Source organism: Lolium rigidum, chromosome 6 (genome assembly GCF_022539505.1).
Source record: "Lolium rigidum isolate FL_2022 chromosome 6, APGP_CSIRO_Lrig_0.1, whole genome shotgun sequence".
Classification (NCBI taxonomy): domain Eukaryota; kingdom Viridiplantae; phylum Streptophyta; class Magnoliopsida; order Poales; family Poaceae; genus Lolium; species Lolium rigidum.
The window spans coordinates 111,152,871-111,163,942 of NC_061513.1; the positions used below are offsets into that span (position 1 = coordinate 111,152,871).

Genomic DNA, 11,072 nt, shown 5'->3' on the forward strand with positions numbered 1-11,072 from the left:
TGCGGCTAACTATGTGAGTTTTACTGTATCCTAATGTGTTCTGTTTGTATTGTCATCTTGCACCAGATACATTTTCTTGTAAGAATACACACTAGATAGAAGCGACTTAATTTATATCCGACAACACTGTAGTTACACGGAAACTTAGCAAGAGCACATATTTTGGCTTTTGAAAACATGAAAAAGATGTATGCATTAAATGTATACATGATAACTCTATATGCCTTTACTAATAAATATATACCCCCCGTTATGATTTAATCTACATCCTAGAAAAAATGAATAAATTAGTACTATTTCAACTAATCCAAACTACACTGAAAGTAACTCCATCCAATAGGAAAAGCAAGACTACTTTGTTAGTATTTTAGAACGGAGGAAGTAAACTTTATAACCATGCAAAATCACGAGATGTTCTCTTACTTTAAGCTATCTTAATTTACATATAGTTGAGCTTACAATAATTATTTTTGTTATTTTGCCCAGCTTGAGAATTGTTATTTATTTTACCAAAATTTATGAGGACGGTTTCTCATCATTCATCCACCCCTGTGATTTTCATCATTTCATAACATATAGTGATATTTTTACTAAATAAAACCAAATTTTAATGTTATTATAAACATAAAATGTCCAAAAAGGCACTATTCCACATGCCAATAAATCATGACGTGCAAGTGCAATTTTTCCAATAGAACTCTTAATTTTTTTTTTCTGAATTTAATACTACATAAATAAGTTGATAGGAGATACCACTTCTCTGACATATCCCTTTAAATCATCCATCTCATGTTATATTTTTTTATTCAGATATTACGAGGTGTGTGTATAGAGAATCTCATAAGTCATATGACTACATTTTTTTTTTTTGCATCAAGTCTACCTTCTCAAACTAGATTATATGGCGTGCAATTCATATCAACTACAGTTTTCTAAAACTTCTATCAACGTATCCATTGATTTTACTCCTAATTGTATGGGATCAGTTTCGGTTTTTGAATATAATTCACTGAATTTAGAAAACAAACATGTTTTTTCTAGTCAAATAATAAAGATTTTTTTCGCAAAAAAGTAAACAAAAATTAATGGAGCAAGCTAAATTATCCATAATTTACAACATCATCATTAAACTCAACCAAAATTTGAGTGGCACATACAAAAACACAACATTTTGGAGTCATGGCGTGCGGTACACGGGCCCGTCGCCGCCGGCCCGTCAGCCCCGAGCAAAACCCTGGAGTCGAGTGGCTGCGTCTACCTCTGCGGCGCGTGCTTCGACCTGACCGCGCAAAATCTCGCATCACCCTTCCCCCGCCGCCACGAGCGAACGCCATGGCCGCAGCGCTTCTGCTCCGCGGCCTCCGCTCGTCGGCGAGCCGGGCGCGCCATGCCTTCCCCTCACCGGCCTCGACCCCGTCGCCGTTCGCCTCCTCCCTTCGCCACCGCCTCTACTCCTCCGCGGCCGCATCCACGGCCGCCTCGCCCGCTTTTTCGCTGGGAGGCGCCACGGACCCGGCCCGCATCCGCAACGTGGCGGTGATTGCCCACGTCGACCACGGGAAGACCACGCTGATGGACCGGCTCCTGCGCCAGTGCGGCGCCGACATCCCCCACGAGCGCGCCATGGACAACATCAGCCTCGAGCGCGAGCGCGGCATCACTATCTCCTCCAAGGTAACCAACCCTCTCTTATTCCTGCTGAGCATTTCGTAGATCAATTTGCGTGCATCAGATGAGGGTATATAACACAGACAGCCATAGGAGAAGGACTGAGATCTGGTTCAAAGGCCACTCTTAATTCGAGATTTTGCTGCTCCATCCCCTAAAAAAGACTTACGCTGGCGTGCAGTCCTGAATGACACCTCGTGTTCATTTCTATGTATTCAAATTAGTGGGAGGATCGGTGTCTTCAACAACTGGCTATAGCTCATAGTGACACTGCTTTTTTCCCCTTTTGCCTATATGTTTAGGTCACTTCTGTTCCTTGGAAGGAGAATGAGCTCAACATGGTTGATACGCCTGGTCACGCTGATTTTGGTGGTGAAGTAAGCATTTTTGGTATAATTTTATGCATATACTGAATTACTGATGAAATGATGATTTTGAGGTGGTGTTTGAGATGGCCATTGCTTTTTTTTTTATAGGTTGAGCGAGTTGTTGGAATGGTCGAAGGGGCGGTCTTGGTTGTTGATGCTGGGGAGGGACCTTTAGCACAAACCAAATTTGTTCTTTCCAAGGCTTTGAAGTATGGCTTGCGCCCAATCCTCCTCCTCAACAAGGTTGATAGGCCTTCAGGTCTGCTCGATTACCAGAAGTTATGCCCATTAAACAGTACTCCTCGGGCAGAAGAATGTATAGGGAGTGATTACTTCAAGGATATTGTAACCACTGATTTACCCTAGCTGTACATACCATTCTAAATAGAAAAGTACACAGTAGGGGTTTCCCCTCCGGTTACTCGGTCCCAAAAAAAAAACCCTCTAGCCTTAAGTACAGCATCTGCACCGAATCACTAGGAATGATTAAAGTGCTGGCTGAGACTCAGGAATGCAGTGGATGAGTTTAGATACAATTAAAGTAACCGGTTTATTTATAAAGAGCAGAACCATTTTTTCAATACATATTACGTTGTACTAGTTTGCCCAATTATACTAGGCGGTTACCATATGAAAATGTTCATAGGTTGAGTTTGTACATATTAGGTGCATGCAAAGTCAACTTAGAGTGGCTGTAATTTAGTATCGGCAAGGGGAATAAAACTACACAGATATATACATTATACAGTAGTTTCCCCTACACCCCACCCCTTAAGGGCTGATTACTGGCTAGTTAGTCACTAATTAACTGTAAAATGAGGCTAATAAACCATGATTTTTCCTATGTTAACTCTACATCATTGGAATCTAGAAGATTCAGTCACAATTTTTTCATACAACTAAGAAAGCTGGCATGTATTTTAATCCTTTTTGTCCCGCTAGCAAAGTATTTTTTGTCGATATAAGGTAAAAAAATGCAAATTGCGGATCGGTTACACATGTATTTATTTTTTGGCATATATATGTTCCTTGTATTTATGTTTTGTGCCTTTTTTATGTCACTTCAACAGTTTCTGAAGAAACCTGCGATGAAGTTCAGAGCTTGGTCTTTGACCTTTTTGCAAATCTGGGAGCTACAGGTGCATTCTAGTCATTCAAATTGGTTTACCCTAAACCTTTCTTTTCTTTGTTAGTGACATTGTTTTGTTTGCATGTTACAGAAGAACAGTTAGATTTCCCAGTTCTTTACGCATCGGCTAAAGAAGGGTGGGCTTCCTTGGAGTACACCAAGTGCCCTCCTGATGATGCAAAAAATATGTCTCCATTGCTTGATTCCATTGTACAACATGTTCGCCCCCCAAAAGCTGACCTTGAGGCTCCGTTCCAAATGTTGGTTAGTATATTTAGCAAAATCAGAACAAGATTTTTGTTTGAGATGAGGGCACATTTTATATTTCGTTGTTATTCCTCAGTCCATGTTTTTCAAGGTCTATGATCGAATGACATACTATTAAGGGGATTGCATTTATTTTTCATATGAAACATCCACTTGAATTAGCAACTACAACATGATTTCTACCTTCATTTCTGAATAATAGATAATTTTAGCTTTGAAAAACTAGCATCACTTGATTCGCCCTTCTAACAGGGCAAAAGTATGCGCTTATGCGGTTTGTACTTTATTAATTTGACAGTTGCATGACTTTGGTGCCACACAAGGCATAGTTCTTGGCATGACTCGTATGTATTCTTTTTTTATGAATTTTGTTTCTTTTATTTGTACCATGTTGGGAAGTAGTTTTGTATCTTAGTTAGACCAAGCAAGATCAGACCAAGCCAAGTTATAGTACACCTTGAAAAGACCCAAACTAGATAGCCTCCCACTTAGTTTGAGCCAATAAACCTGGTTAATCAAGGCAAGCCTGGATGGATGTGGTTTGCCAGCCTGTCTGACACAGCCTTGAAATGTGCTGATTTTTCTCGAGCCAGCTCTGCATGGGGTGATGCACGTTAGCATGTATGCTAACCTCGACATGGCTTAGGTGAAATGACTAGGCATGCAGCAGCAACCATGATAAGGTTGATGTGCTCATTCACCTTCCTCTCAGCAACCATGATAATTTTAATGGGCACATTCACCTCCCGTTTCAGTAAAATTGCAAGAAAGATATCCCTTAATATTTCTTGGTTATAAGAATGAACATGCTGAAGACATCAATACAAAAGGTGCTTGATATGTACTCTTTCCATCCTAAAATAAGTGTCCCAAATTTTTCTACATATGGATGTATCTACAACTAAAATGTGTCTAGATACATCCTTGTGTAGACAAAACTGAGACACTTATTTTAGGACGGAGGTAGCACTTGTTTATTCCTTTTCTGTTTGGTCCTTGCTTTGTTCAAGTACCAAAAAAATCTTGGATGATACAACATTAACAATGGACTGTTGAGTAGTGATTGAAATGGACATTTAACTTATCATCCATGCTTCATGTTGATAGTTTTGTGTCTCATAGTATGTCTCCTAAGATGGTGTATGGATTTAGTCATTGTTGAGGAATGAGTTTCACTACTTTTTTGCAGTACATAACGACTTTCAGTCCTTCACATATTCATATTTTGGATTTCTACATATCTCGTAATTTCTTGTGCCCAGTTCATTGTTGTCATGGGTATTTGTCAAGATTCGTTGTTCGTTGCATGATCATGTCTCATAATAGCATGGCTCAAGGCCTCAAGCCCATCTTTCTTTGATATACATGTTCGTTACTAGAGCCATGATAAATCACACATAATGGTAGCTGTATGGTAGCTGTGCATGTAGTAGGTATGTAGATGTTAGTCACTATGCTTGCGTAATAGTATATTCTTAGCCTATTGGAATAATGAAGTGTCCATTTCCTTACACATAACACTACGTGAATATGCGATAAGTTCCAGCCTTGCAAAGTATGTCTGGAAGAGCAATACGTTGCCAATGTGTGAACCAGATACAAAACACTGTCCTAACTTCTAACTATCCTAGTTGCTTGCATACTCTGTGACATTAGTAAATTGCCAACAATTAAATTATCACAATTAAACTGTCTGTCACAATTTTCAATGAAATTGCATATGTACTGTTCTCCAAGTAGTCAAATATTTTGTTTACAATTGCAATAAATGTTCTTTTCCTTACCCATTGGTAAGGCATTTCCACAATACAAGTCATTGTGTGAATCTTCTCTTGTTGCAAATATGCCCGTTGAATTTTACAACAGTTCCGTTATATTCTCACAGCAGTTACTTTTCTAAAGTGCTCCACTGAGCGTATATCTCTCTTCTTTTGAAACAGAGGGATTACAATAGGATTCACCATCTAAGATTTATCTCCGTTTTGAATTTACAAACTCAACTAAATTTGTAATAGTCACTCTGAAGCAGAGGTATTCATGCTCTTCTACAGATTTCCATGATGGAGCGTGATTTTTACCTAGGAAGAATACTCACTGGGCGTGTAACCTCTGGAGTTATCCATGTTGGCGACAAAGTTCATGGTCTGCGCAACACGGATGAAGGGGTTCAGAAGATTGAGGATGGAAAGGTTTGACCAAACTTATTGCACATTTTCTCTTTGGTGCCAAACCCATCCTTTATCATTCAATATGTGTTAGTTATTGGATTTGTTAAAAGCCTCAATGGCCTTTGTATATTGCAAAATAAACTTAGGTTGTCAAGCTCATGAAAAAGAAAGGCACAAGCATGGTGGTCATAGAGGCTGCAGGAGCTGGAGATATAATTTCAATGGCTGGATTGTCTGGTCCAGCTATTGGACACACTGTGGCAAATCCGGAGGTAGTGATAACTCTATGCTTTGCTACTTGTTGCTGAAGCTGAACACATATTCGTTTCAGTTGTCAGCAATTTCTTAGTTTTTACATGTGACTGTTATTTGTAGGTTTTGACTGCTCTGCCAGCAGTTGAGTTGGACCCTCCCACAATATCTATGACTTTCGGTGTGAATGATTCACCACTGGGTGGCCGTGATGGCACTCATGTAAGTACCCAATAACTGGTCTTTACATCAGTAAAACAGTTCCGTTTACTTGATTCTTTTTCTCTCTGAGCAAACCTGAGCGACCCTTCTATCTGACTGAGTAGAACAACAAAGGAAGGGTACCAGATCAGAAGTAAACCTGACTGGCTCTTTCTACATTAGTAAATGAGTTCCCCTTGCTCTTTCCTTCTGAGCAAATCAGAGTGACTTTCTATTTGACATGCCACAACAGAGGTATTCGGCTGAAAATAAACCGTTTTAAAAAAAATTGTATGGCACATGCACTAATATTAGAGAATATTATAACTCATGATGTGAAATATATCGTGCCCGAACATGTATGGTTAATTGTTGGCTTGAAATTTTATGTAGAGTTCAGAAATTCCTTAAAAGCTGTTAATTGTCATGGAATCATGATGGTGTACTCTACGTGTGGCACAGCTATTTTGCTCTGGAGGTGGATTCATATGCAGATTTCTGAAATAAATATCTTGATATTTCTGGTTGGATTCACTTTGATTGGTATATTTACATAATAGAAATGTTCAATATCATTAATCTTCAATTTTTTGAGGGAAATAGAAATATAGCATTATGTAAGTTTATAATTGTTCACAAAAATGAATGTGGTTGACAACCCATAGCCCAGTTACAAATCATTGTTAGATGGTAACCACTGACTTCCAGCACATGATGGATGGCAAATTTGTTCTCGAATCATGAATTCCCAAATCTATATGTGGAGTTAGTCCTTGGTGTGAGTAGGGGGATAGTACTATTGATACTTATACACAGATACAGAGACACTTTCTTTTGCCAATGCATTTTTTTTTGTTTATAATATGCACTATGATATATTTGTGAAGTTCCTTTGCATTTGTTGATGTATGGCATACCAAACTTATGGCAACATTTTTCTGCATGTCTGGCATAACACTTACAGCGTCAGCATCACTTGTGACAATCTCATCCGTTAAATGACATAGATCCAATATTACTTCTATAGATCAGCTTCAGATGTTGCTGGTACAAACTAAAATGAACTGCAGGTAGCATAATCTATCAATTTGTAGGGTGAAGTTTTAATGTATGATCCACAAATTTTTAACTAGGCATATTAATATGTACTGAATGATTTTGGACATCAGTAACTGCTCACTTGGCTTGAGTTTTAAAACTTTATAGGTAACTGGAGCAAAAATTGGGAACCGTTTGATGGCAGAGGCAGAAACAAACTTGGCAATTAATGTTCTTCCTGGACCATTGTCAGAATCTTTTGAAGTTCAAGGAAGGGGGGAACTTCAGTTAGGTGTGAAACATTGGCAAAATCCCTCCTGTTCTTTTGGAAGATACCATCTAACTGAAAGCACCCCATGTCAATCTTCTGTGTGATATAATGAGAAATTTAGTCATCAGTATCATATAATGATCTGTGTAACTTCCAGGAATCTTAATTGAGAACATGCGGCGTGAAGGATTTGAGCTTTCAGTTTCACCCCCAAGAGTGATGTGAGTTCTATCTTTTTGCACAAATTATCTCTCGTTTTGCATGCGAGCACTTTTTTTTTGCAAGCTAACTGTCTCTACTTTATCTAGATGTCTAGTATCATATTTGTTCTTAAGCCATTTCACTCTTTCCTTTGTAAAATGTGGAACTCAGCAATTTGACTGCACTGTTTCCACTTTGAGATTGACCAGTATTCTTCATGGAAATTAGGTATAAAACAGAGCGTGGGGAAAGGCTAGAGCCTATTGAAGAAGTAACTGTTGAGGTAGAAATCAGGAAAGCTATGTTTGAGCTTCTTTATCTGCACATGTTCTGTTTTATATTTTCAATTTATGAATCGGATATTGTAGGTGGACGAGGAGCATGTTGGATTTGTGATGACAACCCTAAACAACAGGAAGGGTGAAGTTCTGGACATGGGCCCTGTCCCTGGGACAATGGGAAGAACTCGGATCTTCCTGACATGTCCATCTAGGTCAGTTGCATGTAATACTTGATGATTGGATAGCCAATTTGTACTAGAATATAATATGTCTACAGCTATATGTTTCACCTCTTTTACACTCTTAGCCAATTGTGTTTGTCTTTATACCTCATATATCTGCCCCGGTAGGATTTACTGTAAAATCAAAAGAACCTTGCCAGTATTGTAATCTATTGATTCCTTTGACTGATGTAATATGCCTTTACTAGTTTTGGTTCTGATAATATCAAATGATTTATTATGGACGCAGGGGTTTGGTGGGTCTTAAAGGAGTTTTCAACAGCCATACACGTGGAACTGGATTTATGCATCGTGCTTTCCAGGGTATGATGCTAATTATAATTCAGTGGTACATAATGGTTTAATTCATATTGCAGCGTGTGATAAATACATGTAACTAGACTTCATTGTTATTTGACCGACGCTTTCTCTATGAATGCAGCATATGCTAAATATAAAGGTCCACTAGGAACTGTTAGAAAAGGAGTTCTGGTAAAATCCAATTTCATCACCTTCATATTCTTATGTTACGCTGTCTTGTTTGCTTATTTGTGAAGTATATTTTACATTGCAATCAGATACTATTACTGACATCGGTTTTAAGCACGCTTGAACTAAAATGGATTATGTTTAATAGAATTAAGACTTCGGAACAGTTGCTATGTGGTGTTCAACTCTACGAGCGAAAGTTAATTGCTCTCTGTGTTTTTGTATAGGTATCTGTTGGCAAGGGATCTATCACTTCACATGCACTCATGAGTTTAGAAGCTCGTGGTACTCTTTTTGTCTCTCCTGGGATGGAGGTAGTTACATCACATCATTTCTTATAGTGCCTTCTAGGTGCAGGAGATTAACTTAACCCTCTTTCTTTCTTTCTTTCTTTCTTTCTTGTTGAAAGACATACGAAGGCATGATAGTTGGCGAGCATTCACGCGATAGTGATCTTGAGGTAAGTTGAGTATTACTATGCAAGAATCAGTTTCTGTCTTGTAATACATGAAAATAATGTTTTCTTGTATCACATGAAAATAATGTTTTTGGGCAGATCAATCCTGTGAGAACTAAAGAACTTACAAACATCCGAGCCCCAGGAAAGGATGAAAATATCCGCCTATCTCCACCTCGCTTGGTATGTCCTTTACTCATTTATGAAGACATGACGAGACATCTACACTTTTTGTGTATAAGATATATACATACCATACTACAAGACCTAATTGACAACCATCAACGGCCCATCTTCAACGAAGAACATATGGCCGTACTTGCCCTTGGTTTTCAGAGCCGGGAACTGATACCTTTAGATTGACCCTTGTTTAGAGAACAAGTGTTGCATTCCTTCCTTATTTAGACTCTTGAAATGCTCATCTAACTAACCAACGCGGTTCTTAGCTATTTTATAATAATGTTATAATGCAAACTGTTGACCATGCAGATGACTTTGGAAGAGGCAATTGGATATGTTGCTTCAGATGAGCTGATTGAGGCAAGTTTTGTGTTTTCTTCAAACATTTATTTAGTGCAAAAAATCTACTTGATTCTGTTTTGTGAGGATCGAGCAGTGTTTGCCAAAGGAGATAAACAATTGATTCTTCTAGATTATGAATCATTATTCCATTTCCTATATCATTGAATTTTTTTTTGCGAAACATATCATTGAAGTTTTTTTGTGAAACTACATCATTGATGTTTGAAAAGTACCTGTTATACTGGGTTTGAACGATTAAACGAGGATTTATAGGTCAAAATAAAATGTTGATACCTGAGATAATTCTATAGTCTGACACAAACAGTGATCCTGTTGACCGATGGCATGGGATGTTACTTCTATCAGGTAAGAGTAAGCCATCAGTCATGTTACAGTTACAAAAGATAGTATAAACAATACTGCAGGCAAAGAAACAGTCAATAATCACTTGCCATGCAGTTTGGTATTAGTAAGTTTGGTGCATGCTTTATAAAAATAATTTCGTATCTGAATGAGGGAAGTGTACTTTGTGTATATAAAAAGGTAAATAATACAACCTGCAGCATGCAGTATTGGCGAGTAGGTGCACATTCAGATCCAAAAAAAATCTCCTACCTGTTGCTTGTTTTTATGATGCGTTGGGGTTCAAATTAGTCTGAACAAAAGATGTGGTAAAGAATGAGTTCTCGTCTAACTGGCTATACATTAGTCGGAACTCATATTCCAGTTTCATTCCCTAAGCAAGTTCTTGTATGCTTTTTATTGAGTTGTTGACATTTGAATCTGATCAGGTTACTCCCAAGGTCATACGGCTTCGGAAGAAATACCTCGATGCCAACAAACGCAAGATGATGAAAAACAAGATTGACAGGTGAAGCTCCAGTGGCTCCAAATCACATGTAGTACTGCTAACGTCACTAGTATTATGCTATCATCCAAAACGCAAGTCAGATTTTTGCACGGAAGGCCCATCCAGGTTCACACAACAGTGGGATGTTTCGTGGAACACTAATAACCAATAAGCCCAAGGCTGAAGTTTCTATTGTATCAAAACTGAGTGGGTTTGAGTTAGGATTACCTGCTGAAGGTGATTATAGCTATCTATAGCTTTTTATGTGTAGAGAATTTTGGGACACATAAATGTTGCCCTTGAAGGGTTATAGTGCTCGTTGGTAGTTAGATAAAAACAAGTCAAAAGAACTGCTTTTGACACATTTACAGACATATCTTGTGAGAGATTAAAGCAAATAAATTTTACATTCTAACTATAGCATTCGGTATAGCAGAAGGTCCTTGTGGGCTATTTGTGGGTTACATTTGTCATGGTGATGGATTATGGTTAAGCTTTTGCCTGTATGGCCCTTTTTTCAGATCAGATTAATATTCCCATCATTCTAAATTTAATTTGTTGTCACAGCTTTGGTCTAGACGCACTTTTTAAGATAAGATTAATATTCACTCTATTTTAAATTACTTTCAGATTATTTGAAGAATGGTCAGGTTTAGTCTAGACATGTTAAAGTGTGGTTCCCTCACTTA

General features: G+C 38.2%; 1 protein-coding gene across 1 annotated transcript; it reads left to right on the top strand.

The window, feature by feature from the left end:
• The first annotated feature begins 1,313 nt into the window (after positions 1-1,313).
• Positions 1,314-10,846, top strand: LOC124660411 (50S ribosomal subunit assembly factor BipA). Its single transcript, XM_047198220.1, has 19 exons — positions 1,314-1,674; positions 1,971-2,045; positions 2,145-2,295; positions 3,107-3,175; positions 3,257-3,429; positions 5,484-5,621; positions 5,747-5,872; positions 5,976-6,074; positions 7,260-7,383; positions 7,520-7,583; positions 7,792-7,846; positions 7,932-8,056; positions 8,316-8,389; positions 8,508-8,557; positions 8,782-8,868; positions 8,964-9,014; positions 9,111-9,194; positions 9,501-9,551; positions 10,325-10,846. Exons 1-19 carry the CDS (start codon positions 1,333-1,335, stop codon positions 10,406-10,408), a joined length of 2,022 nt encoding a protein of 673 aa, XP_047054176.1. The 5' UTR covers positions 1,314-1,332; the 3' UTR covers positions 10,409-10,846.
• The last annotated feature ends 226 nt before the right edge of the window (positions 10,847-11,072 follow it).